Here is a 19,554-nt window from a genome sequence, read left to right on the forward strand (position 1 = left end):
CTAAACATACCTTCAACCTGACACCAGAGAAACCAAAAGAAGGAAAAGCCAGCCCAGGCCAGGGTAGTCTGAGCTCTTGGCTTCCCCTAGGCAATCCCCAAGCTACTGACACAATCCTTGTTCACTTGGACTTTCCAAAATCTTACTTCATCTTTTCAGTCATGCAGCAAGACATTCACACACACACACACACACACACACACACACACAGCTGTACATATGTATACATATATAGATATATATATATTTTTAAAAAAGCATATCTATATATGTATACATATGTACAGCTGTGTGTGTGTGTGTGTGTGTATTTCCTGTTTTTCTCTTCTTACCATCACTTAAATTGAAGAGCCTACTCTTGTCAACTTTCCAGTTTTCTCTTTCCTCACTGAGTCCCAGTTAGAACAGTGATATAATTTTCTTTTCCTTTTCTTTCTTTCTTTTTTTTATTTTTGGGCTCTAAACATCGAATTTAGTTAATACACTAAAGAACCATTACCAACCCCTCTCCTTCCCCAAGTAGAATTTAATTTGAAAGACTGATATACAATTGAATGGAATCTATCTCATCTCTCAAGCTCTCTGTAAGTATAGTTTATTGGTTTACTTGTAAAAACTAAGGTCTTATAACATAAATCATTAGAAAGAGTATGATATTTTAGGAATCTGATTGCACAACTACAAGGTCACCTTACAAAGAATAACACTGTTCACTGGGATTTATGTGCTAATAAACCCAGACCAAGACTAAGATGTTTAGTCTGTTGTGGGGAAGAAAAAGAGCTGGAGGGGATGACAGAGTCACAGTGATCATTTGACCACCCAAGGGAACACAGAATAATTCTAAAAAGCAACTGATTAGCCACTGAAAATTTGGTCAATGACTGGAGGTCTTATCTGTTTAACCCTCTGTGCCTCCCAGTGTTGCCAGATATTAGCTGGCATTTGCACATGTGGGTACAGAAACAGGGCCAGTTCACTGGGATGGGAAAGACTGGGTACAGAGACAGGGCCAGTTCATTGGGATGGGACAGACTGATGACTCACTACAAGACAGGTTTTTTGACTCTGGTACCATGTTTAACTGATGTCAATATTCTATGTCACCTGAGTGGTTGGCAACTGTACATTTATCCCAAAAGAACACATAACTTAGACCTCATTAAATACCACTCTGAAGGAGGTGTCCACCTTGTTCACTACAGAGCACCCTATCAAGCAGCTGTGAAGACACTAAGGGCAGTTCCCATGTGATACTGCACAGGTTGCTATCTGCTCTGGTTAGTCACTTATCTCTAGAGTAGAAACCCAAGATGATCTATGAACTGGGCCTTTCTAGCCCTGATAAGCATACTCTGTCAAATCTAAGGTTAACATCTTCTGGAACACAAAGAAGAAGAAAAAAATTTAGCTACTTAATATAGGACTGGAATGAAATAATGTGTTTTTAGGACTGATGGAATACAGCGACCATGTTCAGCATGGTTTACATTTTCCTGGAGGATTTTACAGCAGAGAAAATAGTGGGGCAACTGGAAGACTAGAGAAAGTGACCTACTACCAAATTCAGAGTCTCATGAGTTGTGTCCTCTCCCAACCACAACCTGGAGAGCTGGGGACTTAATGAACTGTCATTGGCTGAAGTGGAGTACTGTGTTACCTTGGTACAGGGGACAGAGGCTGCAGTTTCAGACAGTGGAGTCTCCATCTTCTGTGCTGCTGTTCTCGAAGCCATCGCCTGCCACAGCTCACCATGTTCTACACAGAGAGTGAGAAAACAGATGGACTGTAAGTCAGCCATCAGGCTCTGCTCTGCTACTGGGGAGCACTGTAACTGGGTATTACCACCAGAGAAGTCATGAACTTGGACAATCACCTGAGAGAGGATTAGCTAGCATTTCATTTACATGTAATTAGGCTTATGGGTTTCACTTAAAAAGAAAAATTTGAACACATGGGAAATATGTGTAACACCCAACCCACACCATAGCTTAGGTACTAAAAGAGAAAAGAAAAAAAAGAAAGCTTTGAGATGTATGTCTTATTCAAAGAGCTTAAATGAGCCAAGAGTTTGGCCTAGTGGTAGTGCTTGACTAGCATTCACGAAGATTCCTCAGTACCACATACACAGAAAAAGCCAGAAATGGTGCTGTGGTTCAAGTGGTAGAGCACTAGCCTTGAGAAAGCTAAGGACAGCACTTAGGCCCTAAGTTCAAGCCCAGAGACTGGCAAAACAAACAAACAAACAAACAAAGACATCAAGTATACAGATTAGAGTGAATGGATTCTTAATCTCCATTTGAAGAGAAAAATGAGAAGACTATGACTGCATGCTAGATCAGCTCAGATGTTCAGCTTCCAAAGTTTGCAATACTATTTAAAATACTAATCTTTGCTGGGTGCCGGTGGTTCACATCTATAATCCTACCTACTCAGGAGACAAAGATCTGAGACTCACAGCTCAAATCCAACCTGGGAAGAAAAGGCAATGAGACTTTCATCTCCAATTAGCAGAAGTTAAAGTGTGGCTCCAGTGGTATATTGGCAGCCTTGAACAAAGAAAGCCCACCAGGACTACAGGCCCTGACTATTAGCTTAATACCAGCACAAAAATCAGAACAAACAAACAATACTTAGTAGATCATCAACATCATCAACATCATCATCGTCAATAAAATACCACCCCTCTCTAGTGGTATTAATGAAAACTGAATTATCGGAATAGTGATATGTATGTACACATGTATATACGTGCAAATAGGCAAAATCACACTAAAATGGAAATAAACTTTGGCTTTTGTTGAATTGCAACATATATTCCTTGTTAGACATCTAAGCTTTGTACATAAGAAAGAAATGAACTAAGATTTGCTAGTATCTAATTCAGCTTCCTGCATGTTCATTGACGACAGCTAGCACACTCCATCTCTGTGGGCTCCACAAAGGAAGACGCATGGCTTATGTGGATGCACTAGGGATGTTGGACTTTAGAATTAATAGGTAATGGTGGCATGGCACTAGTAGCTCAGATCTTAACTACTTTAGGAAGGCTAATATCACGATATGAAGCCAGCTTGGGAAAAAAAAAAAATCCCCAAGTGTTATTTCCAATCAGCCAGCAAAGAGCCAGAAGTAGAGGTGTAGTGAGTGGTAGAGGGCCAGACTTGAAGGAAAAAGCTGAAAGACAGTGTCCAGGCCCTGAGTTCAAGCCCCAGTACCCCCCTCCATACACCCCCACACACAGATAGCTGTAAATTTCATCATAGTTTGCCTATAGGAGGCGAGCTTAATTCTGATTCCCTAGAATGCAAACTTCAAACAAACAGAAAACAAGGAGATATCAGGAGGGCCACAGGATGCAGAACTGAGAGACACCCTGCTTATAGCCAAGGAGGAATAAAATGTCACATGCCAACAGCCTAGCCTTCAGATGACCGAAGCTGGCATCTTGATTCCAGCTGCTTGAGAGGTGTCGAGCCAGAACCACACAGCCCACATCCCGTCACCACCCATGTAACTATGAGACGGCAAATACTCATTGCTTTAAGTTGTATTTTGGGGACCCCATATTTCACAGACCCTAATTTGGGTTTCTACCCCCACCCCCACCCATATGTCATATGGTCATGGGCAACCAGTTTCGTTTATTTAAGTCTCCATTTCTTCATTTATCAAATGGGCTTCACACTAGGTGTTCCCAAGAAACAGAAGAGGCCTGACAAAATGTTAGCGAAGATGAATCATCAGACTCTGCTCCCCTAACTTCTTTTTTTTTTTTTTTTTTTTTTTTGCGCCAGGCTGGACTTTAAACTCAGGGCCTGAGCACCGTCCTTGGGCTTTCTCAAGGCTAGAGCTCTACCACTTCCAGCTTTTTTTCTATGTATGTGGTACCAAGGAATTGAACCCAGGTCTTTGTGCATGCTAGGCAAGCACTCTACCACTAGGCCAAACTCCTGGCCTGCTCCCCTAACTTCTAAACTGTCAAGTCTCAGTGTCAAACAAACCTGAATCCGCAGAGCAGCTGCAAGGAGATTCACTTCACCTTCTGTGATGAGCCCGCCGTGGCGAGCCCCAGATGAAGCCCCGCTGAACTTCCCTGCAAGAGATACCAAAGGGGAAAAGTAAAGCTTTCAGCATGTGGCCATTTGTGACCAACTATATGCCCCTTGTGAGAATCTAGCTCATTTTCACCCAATAAGACGAAAGGTCAAGGGACCATCTCTGACACAGCCTTGGGGCTGGCTCTCAGTTGGGTCTATTTCATACTTTAGATTAGAGAAATGTGTGCCTAGGCTACTCACTTTGGGATAGTGGGAAGTATGCTTTCGCAAACCACATGCAGCTATGAGCTAGAGAAAAACGTGTAGGCACACAAGTCTCCTCAAACAAATACAGTATCCTTTCTAGTGTGATTAAAGGGGAAAAAAAAAGGAGCCAGGAGCCAGTGACTCATGTCTGTAATCCTAGCTATTACGGAGGTTGAGATCTGAGGATTGTGATTTGAAGGCAATCTGGGGGAAAAGTCCCTGGAACTTTTATCTCTCATAAATTACTCCAAAGAAAAACAAACAAACAAACAAAAAAGCCAGAAGTGGTGCTGTGGCTCAAGTGGTAGAGCTCTGGCCTTGAGAAAGCCCAAGGACAGTGCCCAGGCCCTGAGTTCAAGCCCCAGGATTGGCAAAAACAAAATAAAAATAAAATAAATAAATAAAAGGATCATAAGTTCAAGGTCAGTCTAGACTATACAGTGAGCCAGGGCAGCAGCACTGATAGATATAAAGACATTAGTAGTCAAAGTCATACCTCCTCTTACACTTTACCCTGACTTTGGGCATGGTGATTGGTGAAAACAAACCTCACAGGGTTTTGTGAAATGAAAGGTGACAGGGAATAGAAGGTGCTTGGTGCATAGAGTGCCCCTTTAAATGATTACAGCAAGAATATTGCTTGGAAGAAAGGACAGAGACTTTGTTATCTATCAGTCTAAACTGTGGCATAGAGGTAGGCTTCATGTTACTAGAAGGATCTACAACTTCTATCAGACAATACATGGAAAATAGAAATGATCTGCCTGTGAAAACAAGGCATAAGGAGGGAGTGCAACCCATTTGTAGAAGAAATAGGGAAAATAGGATACAAAAGATCAGGTTTTCTTGGGTTATTTGAGGGGCGCTGGTGGCTCATTCCTACAATCTTAGCTACTCAGGGGCTCGAAAGGATGAGATGTGAGAATACTGATTTAAATCTGGCCCAAGCAGAAAAGTCTATGAAATTCTTATCTAGAATTAACCTCCCCCCCAACACACACACACATGCCAGAAATGGAGCTGTGCCTCAAGTGCTTGAGTGCTAGCCTTGAGCACAAAAGCTAAGGGTTAGTGCCCAGGGATGGCCCATGCACACACACACACATACATTCAAACATGCCCACACAAATCCCTGTTGTACAAGTCATATGATCAGTTTTCTATCAAAACGAAGAAATTACATTTTAAGACACTAACATCAGGGGGCGTCTGGCTATGCCTGGATCTGAAATGCCCCTAGATCCTCTGTATAATAGACTTGCTCACTAGCCTATCACATTATTGTGAGGTGGTGAAACCTTCAAGGAAGTGATGCCCAGGGCTGGGAGTTTGGCCTAGTGGTAGAGTGCTTGCCTAACATACACGAAGACCTGGGTTTGATTCCTCAGTACCACGTACATAGAAAAAGCTGGAAGTGGTGCTGTGACTCAAATGGCGGAGCTTGAGAAAGTCCAAGGACAGTGCTCAGGTCCTGAGTTTAAGCCCAAGAACTGACAAAGAGGAAGATGAAGAGGGGGGAGGAGAAAGAAGAGGAAGAGGAGGAGGAGGAGGAGGAGGAGGAGGAGGAGGAGGAGGTGGTCCAGTGGGAGGAAGTTAGGGCATTGGGCATGTCTGTGAAGGAGATGCTGGGACTCCACGCCTTCCTCCTCTTGTCTTGTTTTCTGGCCACTTTGAGATGATGGGCTCCATAATGACCAGTGCTGCTACGGCCCAAAGCAAAAGTGCTAAGTGACCAAGAACTGGCACCTCTGAAACCATAAACCAAGAGCAAGCAACTTTCCTTATTTTTAAACTGATCATTCTTTCAGTCTTCCAGAATGTACCATGCCCAACCGATCTGGTTTTCAAAACAGACAACTCCACTTTCCTCTATGAGTTTAACAATTATTATTATTTTTTGGACAAAGTAAATGCACATGCAAAATTGCTTTGGTTTTCATCTTCCCTTGAAGGGAAGAAATGTTTCTTTGTTTAGGTTTGTTTTTTTTTTTGCCAGTCCTGGGCTTGAGCTCAGGGCCTGAGCACTGTCCTTGGACTTTCTCAAGGCTAGAGCTCTACCACTTGAGCCTCAGCACCACCTCTGGCCTTTTCTATGTATGTGGTACCGAGGAATCGAACCCGGGTCTTCATGCATGCTAGGCAAGCACTTTAACCACTAGGCCAAACTCCCGGCCTAGGGAAGAAATGTTTCTAATAGCGAATGTTTTGAAATTAAGAAAACAATTTTCTTCTTTCCTTGGGCCATTCTACTCTTAAATTATCCACTCGGCTGTCAGTCTTGTGAGAAAGCTCAGAAAACACTTAGGGGGTATGTGTTTCGTGACGCTCTCTTGTCAAATGCATTAATGGTGTTAGAAAATTATATCCCCCTGGTATTGTTTAAAGATTAGCAACACTTCAGGCTTATAAATCATTTCTGGGCAAAAGGCAAGGATTAGAGGATGAGAGAAATTTGTTTTGTATTGTTTTAACCACAGAGACTTCAACTAAAATCCTATCTAACTACTAGGGAAAAGAAATATGCTTTCCACCTTCTTCTGTCTCTGATGGAGAAATAGGACAAAGCCATTCTCCAGGAGCTGGTATCAGTTTATAAATATGAGTTGTCAGAAGAGCGTCTCAGATGCTGGGCTGAAGGAACAGCAGCTCATGTCCTGTTACCTAGCAAGTCACTCTTTCTGCCACCTCGACTACTTGCAGAACCCCCACCTCAGCACAGGTGAGAATCGCAGTTTTGCTAAGCTGTGTGCTTGCTCACATGTCTAAATCATTTCCCAGACCATTTCAACAAGCAATCTGCCATGGGAGGGGCTGGCAAGAACAGACAATGCAAACTGGTGTATATGGTCTGTAGTGCAAGACAGCAAGTGGCACATACAGCGCCTTCTCTTCTTGTGACCCAAAGTCCAGCTGGTGTGGCATCCAGAAGAGTGAGAGAGGAGCTGTGCATGGATCAGAACTCATGAGCAACACTATGTGGAAGAAAGAAGCACATAAGGAGTGCAGTCAGAAACCAGCATGCCAAAGGAACTTATGACTAGGGGAAATTTTCTCTTCCTCACACTCTGCAGTTGTGCCAAATGCAGAATCAACAAACACCAAAAGATGCAGCGAAAACAGCAGGCCTTGAGACACTAGTGGGTATGTACTCACAGCTGGGCAAGTTCACCTCATCCATACAGACTATCCTGACTCTTACACATAGTAGGCTAAGACTTGCTACCTGCAAGTTGACTTTTGGCTATTAAAAACCATGTCTACCAGCTTCCAGCTGTAATCCTAGCTACTCAGGAAGCTGAGGTCTTAGGATCATGGTTCAAAGCCAGCCTGGGCAGGCAAGTCTGTGAGATTATTATTTCCAATGAATCATCAGAAAAGCCAGAAGTGGAACTGTAGTTCAAGTGGCAGAGTGTTAGTCTTGAATGAAAAAGCTCAGGGACAGTGCTTAGGTCCTGAGTGTGAGCCCCAGGAGCAGCACAAACTAAAAAACAAAACCAAAACATGTCATTAAGAGACATCATAAGGGCCAGGAGTATGGCCTAGTGGTAGAGTGATTGCCTAGCATGTATGAACCCCTGGGTTCGATTCCTCGGTAACAGAAGAAGCCAAAAGCGGTGCTGTGGCTCAAGTGGCAGAGAGCTAGTCTTGAGAGAAAGCTCAAGGACAGTGCCCAGGCCCTGAGTTCAAGCCCTGGGACTGAAGGGGGAAAAAAAGATGATGACATCAGATACCATGTCTATATTCTTCTGTACACTACTGTATATTCTGCATATTTCACTTTTGAAGTAAGAATTGGTGCCATAGTGAGATTGAATTTAACATTTGAATTCCAGAGAATTTGAAACAATTAAGATTAGAAACTTGGTAAATCAGGAACAAGCACAGTATATTTCAAAGCTAACAAGATCCTCGGACGGAATTCATTATTTCCCTGCCTCACCTGCTGAGGCAGCATCCCAGCCCCCACCCGACCCCCAAGGTGAGGACATTTACCTGACAGGAAGTCGGGGCAGCAATTGAGAATGGTGCTTCCTGGCTGGATCCAAGTCAAGGGAATGGCTTCCGGCTTAGGTGAGCCTAAGACCACAATGTCAGCATCCTGAAGCTAAAGAGAACAAAGATACGCATGCATTTTTAATCTGTAGCACAGACCTGATCAATGGCAGATGACTTGAAATAGACAATAATAATCACAACTCCAGAGTTTGGCTCCAGACTACAGGCAGATGGAATCATTTTAGTCATTCCTTTTACTCCTATGTCACTCCAGACAGAACATGGCTAAGACATCCTACAAAGAAAAGAGAACAGGACTTCTTTTTCTTTCCTGTTTTTTGCCAGGCCTGGGGTTTGAACTTGAGGTCTGTGCACTGTCGCTGAGCTTCTTTTGCTCAAGGCTAGCACTCTACCACCTAAGCCATATGTCCACTTCTGTTCCCCACCCCTTTCTATTTACATGGGACTGAAGAATCAAATCCAGGGTTTCATGCATGCCAGGCAAGCACTCTACCACTAAGCCACATCCCCAGCCGAGAAAAGGACACTTTGCAAGCATCTTCAGGGCATCATTTCTGCCTATCTGGTATGTGAATGTATTTACTATTAGCCATGACAGCAAGAGAGAGGGCAGGGCCTTTCCTGATGGCCATGAAAGATGGGAAGGAATGTGGGTGCTAGTGGTACCCCGTTTCATGAATTAGCCTTGGAGCACAGGGGCTGGGGAGTGAAGCTGTGTGAGGTGGTTTGAGTAGCATGGTGCCAGCCAGGACAATGGTACCAGCAAAATGAACCTACATAGAATTTATGCCATAGCCACAGAAAGCCTGGTAGAGCATCCAAACTGTGGCTTTCTCTCCGTCATTGAGAAAGAGGACAGAACGCAAACAGGACTGCATGTGCCCAGTGCCCCTGTGTGATTCTGGTAGTTTGGTGCTGGGAACCATGCCTGGCAGGAACCGGGAGGCCAGCAGGACAACCACCTGAGCAGGTATCACGGAGGAACAGACAATTCTAGCTGTATCCCACACGAGAAGGAAAAACAGAGGGTACTATCAGGCGCAGGGAAGAAACAACTACCATGACACTCATCCGCCGATGCTAAGTGCCAGCTCACTGGAGTCAGCAAATACATGGGACGGGAGCTGCCACTTACTAGGTGGGTGGCGTAACTGTGGAGGTGCTGTATCTCACCGTGGAGCTAGTGCTAGAGAAATTCTGGGAGGAAGACAGGGAGAATGAAGGAGGGAAAGACAAAGGCTGTCACTCTTCCCTTCACCCTAACAAAAATGGCCCTTCCTCCACCATCTTTTATGAGCCACCACTGTCTTAAGTGATTGCCGAGAAGCTAGGTCCAACACCTAGAGGGGCAGAAGAACCATCTCCAAATTGCCACCACTGGCATTGCCACCATCACCATCATCCCCATCACTAATATCACTCCTGCTCTCACCACAGTGTCATCCAACAGCCATGCACACATACACGCCCTCTGCATCCTCATCCACTCTCAGCTTGGACAGGGTGGATCCCCAAAGAACTTGGGAAGAATAAACTAGCTCCTCCACAGGAAAACTGTGACCTGTGTTTAGGCACGAGGTGCTGATGGTTTGGGGGGCACTGGGGTCTGAACTCTGTTGAGCAGATACATCCAGCCCTATTTTCCACCGGTAATTTTTGACCGCCCTGCTTGGGGAGAACCCGGGCTCAATCTATCTAGATTGGGCTGGGATTACGAGCATGAGCCACTGGCCCAGCTTCATGGTTGGCACTGTGCCATCTCACCGGATTCCTCAGACACACAGACACATTACCTATTTCATTTTCTTTTTAGCAGTCTTGGAACACAAGGAGGCCAACAATGAATCCAGGACAGTACAAACTGCTTTCGGACCAAATAAGACAAGATCAAGGGTAGCTCCCTGCTCCCCCGATAGAGGAAGAAACATTTGTTCATCCTGGTCATACGAATGGGCTCTTCCCTACCAGCCCCAGTGCTTTCACACTCATACACACACCACAGCAATCTAGTCTGTTCAAGCAGTACATGGACCCTACAGAGAGGGGGAAAGCAGCTAGTCGTTTGTAAGGTGTAATGTATAGGGGAAAACGTGGTCTGGTGGGAAGAGAACATTATTAAACATCTGTTTAAAAAATATGTTTGGGGGATTGAAAAAATAAGTTTCTTCATTTTCATACATTAATGACTGCCATAAATTTAACCACAGTGATCTCAAAAGACATGCAATGTTTGGGACTTATTAAAGGTCAGCAGATAAGAAACATCACTCGGCTGGATTTTCATGCCTCTTATGGACAATAGAAACCCGATCATGTTCAGATACCTATAAAAATGAAGTCCCTATGAACCAAGCTGAAAAGTTTAATCTGGAAAAAGCCAGGGATCCCATGTTCACGTGAGATGGAGCTGATCAAACCTGGTGTTTTCATTACCTATAAATCTCCACAACCCCATTCCCATCCTGAACCTCCCATACCCACGTACAACTCTACATTGTGCTAATAAGGCACCAGAAAGCAGCTAGTCTCACAAAGACCAAAGTTCTCCTCCCTTAGCAATTACTATATCGTAGATGCTAATTTTTTTTAGAAAGAAACAAAAATGGCTAGATGCACAAAACCATAAATAACCCACTGAGGACAAGGGAATATTTTAATGAGCTTCAATTCAACAAGAATTATTGTCCCATATTCTACTTCCCTCTTCCCTCCTGGGAAAAGCTCTGGCCAAAGCTTGGCTTGAAACTTTACCTCCTAACAAAACATTGCTTTCTCTGTGGAGACATCCTAGTGAACCACCCCTCCCCACAAAAAGGGCCAAATGTTACAACGATAGTAAGATAGATTCACAGACCTTAGCTGGGCTGGAGCTGTGGGACATGGGTGGGAACTGTGGCTTTAGATAATGCAAAAGCTATTCTTTTCCAAGCCAGGAGTTCTTAGAGAAAAGGGCAAGGGCCAGAATATGAAGAGGGAGGGAGGCAAGGGAGGGCCAGCATGATCTGCAACGTTAGGAAGGGTTGAATTTTTTTTGTTGTTGTTTTGTCAGTTGTGAGGCTTGAATTCTTTGCCTGAGTGTTGTCCCGGAGCTCTTCAGTTCAAGGCTACCACCCTACCCCCTGAGCCACAGCGCTGCTTCCAGTTTTCTGGTGGTTAATTGGAGACAGGAGTCTCTCGGACTTTCATGCCTGGGATGGTTTTGAACTATGATCTGCAGATCTCAGCCTCTTCAGTAGCTAGGATTATAGGCATGAGCCACCAGTGCCTGGCTGGGATGTTGAAATGTTGTACTTAGCAAATACAATGCCTTTACGAAGATTTTAAGCAGAGCAAGAATGACCCCACCCTCTCAGCCAGAAGATTGTCATTGTGCCTGGATGGACACACAGGATGAGATCTCTGCATACATAAAAGCTGGGCGCTGGTAAGTCATGCCTATAATCCTAGCTACTCAAGAAACACACCTGAGGATCATGGTTCAAAGTCAGCCTGGGAAGGAAGGATGTTTGACGATTACCTTCACCTGATCACTGAAAAGCCAAAGTAGATGTGACTCAAGTGATATATGACCTGCCTTGAAGAAAAAAAGCTAAGGGAATAGTGTTCAGGCCCTGAGCTCAAGTCCCAAAGCCTCAGCACACATATACACACACAAAGCTGGAATGGAATGGATTTTTTTCTTTTGGAGACTTGTGGTTTTTATAATCTAACACATTTCAAACCCCTCTTGTATCGCCTTCAAATGCTACCCTCATGGTTAAGAAAACAAAGTTGAGCTGAAAACAAAGTTGAGCTGGGTATGGTGACTCATGCCTATAATCACAGGTATGAGTCAGGAAGCTGAGATCTGAGGATCTAGGCTCAAAGCTAGCCTGGGCACTAAAGACCACGAGACTCTTATCTCCAATTAACCACTAGAAAACCAGAAGTGGCACTGTGGTTCAGGGGGTAGGTCGGTAGCCTTGAGCTGAAGAGTTCATTGACAGTGCCCAGTCACAGAGTTCAAGCCCCACAATGGGTAAAAAACAGAAAACAAAGTTCAGGGGGCTGGGAGTTTGGCCTAGTGGTACAGTGCTTGCTTAGCATGCACAAAGACCTGGGTTCGATTCCTCGGTACCACCTACACAGAAAAAAAAGCTGGAAGTGGTGCTGAGGCTCAAGTGGTACAGCTCTAGCCTGGAGAAAGTCCAAGGACAGTGCTCAGGCCCTGAGCTCAAGGCCCAGGACTGTCAAAAAAAAAAAAAAAGTTGGGAATGAAGAAGGACACTCTGAAAATTCAACCACAGGTCCCAGCTTCCTCCAGCAAAGACATGCCTTCAAAATGATGAGAGTTAAAACAAATGAGTGCAACTCAGGATTCTCAAAATCCTCAGTTCTCAGCCTCCTGAGTAGTTAGAATTACAGGTGTGAGCCACCAGCTCCCTTGTCATTTCTTAAGTGCCAATTAAGGCAGATACTGAGCTAGCTGAGGGTCTGAAAAGAAAACTCCAGCCCCTGCCTGGGAAAGCTTTAGAGCTGAAATGCTTAAGATGCAGGATACCAGGGAGAACTGCTAAGGTGTAAGGAGAAAAAGAGAACACATTTGAGTCCTACTTCTTCTCCCACATCTTGGAAAGTAAGCTTTGCAATATCTAACATCTGGACAGACATGGAGATTCTTGATCGGCCTCTGGGTGTCAGCCAACAGCCTCACACACAGTACAGAGGGGTCTCCAGGGAGAGGAGGGGCCCGTCACACCCACGCAGCCCCTCTGTTACCTCTCATTTCCAGTGAACTGGGACATACTGTGGTTATGTGGTCATGGTTCAGTGGCTCGATGGATCCCATTAGTTCCATCATAGCTCTTCTCAATGATTTGTAAAGACAGGGTGTGCTATGTGACATGGAGAACCTTGACTGTCTCTTGGCAAAGCCCTAGGAATTTGATTCCCTTCTTCCTCCCTTTTTCTTCCTCCTCTGTCCCTCCCTCTTTCTTTCCTTTTCTCTTTCCTTCTTTCCTTCCTTCCTTCCTTCCTTCCTTCCTTCCTTCCTTCCTTCCTTCCTTCCTTCCTTCCTCTCTCTCTCCTTTTCTTTCTTAAAAATTGTCCCTTTTTGGGCCGGGAGTTTGGCCTAGTGGTTAAAGTGTTTGCCTAGCATGCATGAAGACCCGGGTTTGATTCCTTGGTACCACATACATACAAAAAAGCCGGAAGTGGTGCTGAGGCTCAAGTGGTAGAGCTCTAGCCTTGAGAAAGTCCAAGGACATTGCTCAGGCCCTGAGCTCAAGCCCAGGACTGGCAAAAAAAAAAAAAAAATTGTCCCTTTTTGTGGAGAAAGGTGGGAAAAGCTGGGAGATAGTGAAGGGGTGACATTGTCTACAAAGAAATGTTCTCATTATCTGACATGTAACTGTAACCCCTCTATATACCACCTTCATAATAACAATAAAATTTTTAAAAATCTCTTTTCTTTAGTTGTCGAAAATTCCCAGACATGTTAACATTTTCTTAAGCCAGTGACAGTGAGACTGGTTTGGTTGCACAGATGCCCTTCTAAGATCATCCGTGTTCTAGGAAGATTCCTCTGGAGCCTGGGTTGAGAATGGGCCAGAGGAAGAGGAAGAGCTGACATCTGAGGGGCGGGGTCTGGCAGGGGCCACATGCACAGGTGTGAAGGGGAGGTGGGGGCAGAGCGAGCTGCCTGGCACTGATCCATATATGGATAGAACTTGGATAACATTTCCCTGAGCAATGGGCAGCATGGGAAGAACATGGGGATGAGAGGATCCTTGGGTAGCACTGACCTTAAACAGAAAGTGAGGATGGAGCCAGTGGAGCCCAGGAGATGGGAGGAGCTAGAAGGGTGAAAGGGGGTGTGGTCAAGCACCCACTTTACTATGGCAACCTAGCCTGGCATGCCATCTCACTAGGTACATGTGTGGCCTGCTTGGGGAGACTATTCAGGCGGAATTTGTCATTAGCAGTGTTTTTGTTTCTTCATCATTTTCTCCAACTTCCAATGTCTAAGATTTCATTTGAAAGGAAGTGAACATCCGCCCACTGGAAGCTCATTGCCCCACGTCTCTGAACCATGTTCTCCTGCAAAACTAAGCATTCCACCAAACAGGCACGTGAAATTCACTGCAACCACGCTCGAATGTGCAGCCATTCAGATGTTTTCATTCAGATGCTGTCATCGTTGGCCAGATAAGAGGATGAGAATGACAACAGAAGGGATTTCCCTGCACTGGGCCCACCCTGTGATCTCAGCCTTCCAGAATCCCATTCCTTTCAGGAACTGATTCTAGTCTTCTTTTCACTTCCATTTGTGATCATCTATCTCCCAAAGCTCTCCTCCGATGGGTAATAAATGATCTTCCTTCTTCCACATGTTCCCAGCTTCAGCTCTTACCTCATCATTCCATTATGTGGATAAGAAAGGACTATCAGAGCAAACTGGAAAAGACAGCTGATCTATCCTAAAGTTAGCTTGATAGTTCTAACTCCTGACAGATGGCAGAATGAAAATACCATCTCAAATCCAGAAATGTTCCTGCAGTAGAACACCTTTCCTCATACTTCAGGGAAAAAAAGATAAAATAAAAAAACTCAACTGACTGCTCATGGCTCACACCTGTAACCTTAGCAACCCAGGAGGCTGAGATCTGAGGACCAGGGTTTGAAGTCATCCTAGGCAGGAAAGTCCACAAGGTTCTCATCTCCACTTAACCAGCAAAAATGCTCAGGGATAGGCCCAGGTTCTGAGTTCAAGCTCCACAACGGACCAAAAAAACAAAATAAAAAAGTACTTTAGGAAATGTTTTCTGGGGCCAGGGATTTGGCCTAGTGGTAAAGTGCTAGACTAGCAGGCACAAAGACCCAGGTTCGATTCTTTGGTACCATATACATAGAAAAGGCTGGAAATGGTGCTGTGGCTCAAGTGGTAGAGCTCTAGCCTTGAGGAAGCCCAGGGACAGTGCTCAGGCTCTGAGTTCATGCCCAAGGACTAGAAAAAAGAAAAGAAATGTCTATTTTTCAAATATACAGATACAACTAGCAAAAGGACAATTATGTAGGACAGTTATGAAAACATTAAGCTGCTAAGGAAGACCCTTCTCTACTACTTGTTCAGGGCGAGTTTCCAAGCTGAGAAGATAAACTGTAGCTCAGTGACTGAGTGCTTGCCACCTTGGGAACGAGAGAGGGAGGGGGAGAGAGAGAAAGGGGAGAGGGAGGGGAGGAGGGAGGGAGGGAAGGAGGGAAGAAAAGAAGGAGGGAAGAAAGAGGTAGAAAGAGAAGGGATGAAGGGAGGGAAAGGGAATGAAAGCATGAAGTGCAAAGCGTTCTGAAATTTTCTTGATTAGATCGCCACCATGTGGTGACAACTGGAATGGAGCACAGGTTCTGTTCACTTGCAAGTTCTCATTTCCAAACTGTCTAAAACTAGTGGCTCATGCCTATAATCCTAGCTACTCAAGAGGCTGAGATCTGAGGATTACAGTTCAAAGCCAGTCCAACCAGGAAAGTCTGTGAGACCCTTAGCTCCAATTAACCACCAAAAAGCAGGAAGTGGAGGTTATGGTTCAAGTGGTAGAGCATTAGCCTTGAGCCAAAAAGCTCAGAGACAACTCTTACACCCCGAGTTCAAGCTCTATGACAAAAAGACAGACAGAAAGACAGACAGACAGCCACCCCCCCACACACACAGACTGAACCCAACCTCATTTCCATTCTGTCACTGCAATGTGAGGAGTGTGTTTTTTGATCTCATTCAAGAGCCCTAGTGTGTGCATGGAATCTTGTACTATATTGAACTCTGTGCATTTTGTACACATGCCGGTGTGATAAACTCACACCTCTTCCCCTAGAAGAAGCCACTTGTGGCATCTCTAACAGCTTCCTGGGCATATCTATACTGTGGATATCGCCTGCCTGCATGTCACAGGGATTAACCACAGGGATTAACATAACCACAGCTATAACACACTTGACTGATAACCAAGGCTAGTAAATAACTAACGGACGGTAGAGCATCCACTGTGGCTAAGCTAGACAGAGATGACTCAGAGAGAAGGTCATAATACTAGCTCTTGTCAGATGATCACATCTACTAAGTTAAGATTACAGTCTTTAATCAAATAAAGTAGTGCATGACTGAAATAAAGTTTCTGATCTCAAATCCCCAGGCCATTCCTAAAAACAAATCCCACTTGATACCACAACTGGATTCCTAGGACTTTTGTCAGAGTGATTTCGACATTCCTAGGTCAAATCGTTGACCTGTTAATTTTCCTTCAGCATCTTGTCTTGAGTTGTTTGAGACATTCATAAAATGAGTTAGTATCCATTCCTTCTTTTCCCATTAGCTGTGGCAAAGGTTACATTAGAACAGTCTGCTCTTTGTGTGGTGGAACTCCCTCGAGAAACAACTTGTCTTTTTGTCTGCTTATTTGGCAAGTGACCGAGTCAGTGTCTTTAATGGGTACATGGCTGGCTGTAAAACTCCACCTAAGTCCATTCAGAGGGTCACAGGCCTCCAGGAAAGCCTTCACTTCATACATATTTTCACATGTACAAACAATGTTGTAGATATTATCTTGCTGGGGAAGTTGAGCTGTGGCTCAAATGGTACAGCACTAGCCTTGAACTGAAGAGCTCAGGAACAGTGCCCAGGCCCAGAGTTCAAACTCCAGGACTGACAAAAACAAAAAACAAACAAACAAACAAAACTTGCTGGGCACCCATGGCTCAGGAGGCTGAGACCTGAGGAAAGCAGTTCAAAGCCAGCCCAGGCAACAAAGTCTGCAAGACTCTTATCTTGAGTTAACCACAAAACACACACACACACTCACACACACACACACACACCCCTAGAATTGGAGCTGGTGCTCAAATGGTAGAGCACTAGCCTTGAGCACAAAAGCTTAGAGTCAACGCCCACACATAGAGTTCAAGGTAAGAACTGGCAAAAAACCAAACCAACCAGGCCGGGAGTTTGGCCGAGTGGTAGAGTGCTTGCCTAGCATGCATGAAGACCGGGTTTGATTCCTCGGTACCACATACATAGAAAGTGATGTTGCGGTTCAAGTGGTGGAGCTCTAGCCTTGAAAAATACCAAGGACAGTGCTCAGGCCCTGAGTTCAAACCCCAGGACTGGCAAAAAAAAAAAAAAAAAAAATCCAAGCCAACCACTCAGCCAAACAAAACCTTTTCATTCTGTAGTTACATCTCCTCGTTCCTATGATGGTTGGAATTGTCTGAGTTTTTTTTTTTTTTTTTTTTTTTTCCAGTCATGGGACTTGAACTCTGGGCCTGGGCCCTGTCCCTGAGCAGTTCAGCTCAAGGCTACTATACTGCCCTACCCCTTGACCCACAGTGCCACTTCTGGTTTTCTGGTGGTTACTTGGAGATAAGAGTCTCACTGACTTCCTCCCATGCCAGGGCTGGCTTTGAATCACAATCTAAATTTGTAAATGAACTGTTCGGCTCGGCCCTGCTCACCAGACACTGACCTTGCTTTGGAGCTGGGGTGTCTCCCACGGGGAGCTCATGGTCATGGAGCCTTTTCTCTGGAACAGGCACTGCAGGGCAGCTTGCAAAGACCCAGGGGCCCCGATCACCAAGACCTTCTTTCCCTCCAAGGTGACACCTGCCGTGGAAACAAAAGTGAACATCATCCTTGATGCCTCCCATCTTTTACCGGACAGCATCGACTGTGGAGAAAAAAATGGAAACAAAGGGTTTATTCCTTTTTAGTTGTTTTCTTTTTTGTTCTGTGTGTTCATTTATGAGGGGAGACATAGAAATGGAGGGACAAAGGGTGAAAAACTGCAGCAGTGGGACTCACTGGACACTGTGAAAATAAACTGTACAATTTGTAGGTGGGGAGGGGAGGAAAAAGTGGGAGAGAGCCAGGGAAGAGGTGACATTGTACAGCAGGAAATGTACGCCTTACCTGACTTGTGTAACAGTAACCCCTCCATACATCTTTATAATAACAATCCAAATCAAAATTAATAAAAATAAAATGAAGAACCAGAGGGGAAAAGTGACCTCAGTAATACCCTACGGTATGAACTAGAGGTATGAACTTGGAATCAGCCAAGAAAGTTTAAAACTGGCTATTATCCACCATTACTGACTTCTCTTGTAAAATTATAAAACCAACCTCACTAGAAAATGCCTCCATTTATTCATCTGTATCAATCATTTATAACTCTCAAACTACAGGATGAGAATCAAGTCAACATTGTCACCTTCATCCTTCAAATAGAATCCCCCAGAAGCAAACCGTTATGGGCAGAAAAGCCCCCGGGACACTTAACTCCAATTAACCAGCAAGAAGCTGCAAATGAAGGTATGGCTCAAGTGGTAAAGCACCAACCTAGAGTGAAAAATTCAAATGAGAACTCAGGTCACAGAGTTCAAGCACCAGTAACAGCACAAAAGGGGAAGGAAGGAAGGAAGGAAGGAAGGAAGGAAGGAAGGAAGGAAGGGATTTAAATAACTATATAGAAAACAGGACTAGAAGGAGCATGTGGTACTGGGACTTGATCTTTGGGCCTTGTGCTTTACCATTTACCAGGCAGATGGTCTAACCCCTGAGACACTGCCTCAGTCTAAAAAATAGCATTTCCGAAGAAGCAACCCACCAGACTTTTCAGCAAGTTCAATGGTAGCTCTGGCGACAGGTGAAACAAAGCACTCGTGGGCATCTCCACGGACCAGCTTCCCCAGGTTGATGTCTGTCACTCTGAACCAGAGAACAGGTAAGTCAAAACCCAGTCAAAGGCATTCAACAGCAATTCACACGTATCAGCCTGATAACACCCAAGTCATGTCTGATAGGCAGGATGTGTTCAACGAGCTACAGAATGGGCATAAAAGCCAGCAGCTTCCAGGAGTAGCCCAGGACCAGCCCAAGGCCACCCAGACCATGACTCCACATGTCCAGAGACACCTTCCAGGGCTGACCTCAGAAGGGCAGTCCTGCAATCCCTGGCTTAGATCCAGCCCGATCTTACCAATCTGGAGTTATCCAGTAAGACTTAGGACTCACAGCTCTGACCCCACTTAACTCCAGTATATATCTCCTTGAAGACTGGAGAGAATAAAATAAGTGACCACAAATTCTTCGTGATTTCTGTGCCTTCCCTTCCCCCAAAACATGAATTTAGGACATGCATAACTGTGCAGACCGAGCTGATGGTCTCACTCAAGATTAGTAAGGGAAGGAGGCTATTTAGGAAGG

At 44.7% G+C, this 19,554-nt stretch overlaps 1 protein-coding gene across 1 annotated transcript in view; it reads right to left on the reverse strand.

The window, feature by feature from the left end:
- The window catches only part of Mthfd1l (methylenetetrahydrofolate dehydrogenase (NADP+ dependent) 1 like), a 130,953-nt gene that overhangs the window by 98,708 nt on the left and 12,691 nt on the right, over positions 1–19,554 (reverse strand). The window contains exons 6-10 of the mRNA XM_090337964.1: positions 18,956–19,056; positions 17,816–17,952; positions 8,301–8,412; positions 4,005–4,096; positions 1,661–1,758 (exon numbers count right to left, since the gene is read on the reverse strand). Coding sequence (XP_090194090.1) covers positions 1,661–1,758; positions 4,005–4,096; positions 8,301–8,412; positions 17,816–17,952; positions 18,956–19,056 — 540 coding nt within the window. The remainder of the gene's footprint in view (positions 1–1,660; positions 1,759–4,004; positions 4,097–8,300; positions 8,413–17,815; positions 17,953–18,955; positions 19,057–19,554) is intronic.

This window comes from Megascapheus bottae, chromosome 8 (genome assembly GCF_031878675.1).
Source record: "Megascapheus bottae isolate mThoBot1 chromosome 8, mThoBot2.hap1, whole genome shotgun sequence".
NCBI classification, from domain to species: Eukaryota; Metazoa; Chordata; class Mammalia; order Rodentia; family Geomyidae; genus Megascapheus; species Megascapheus bottae.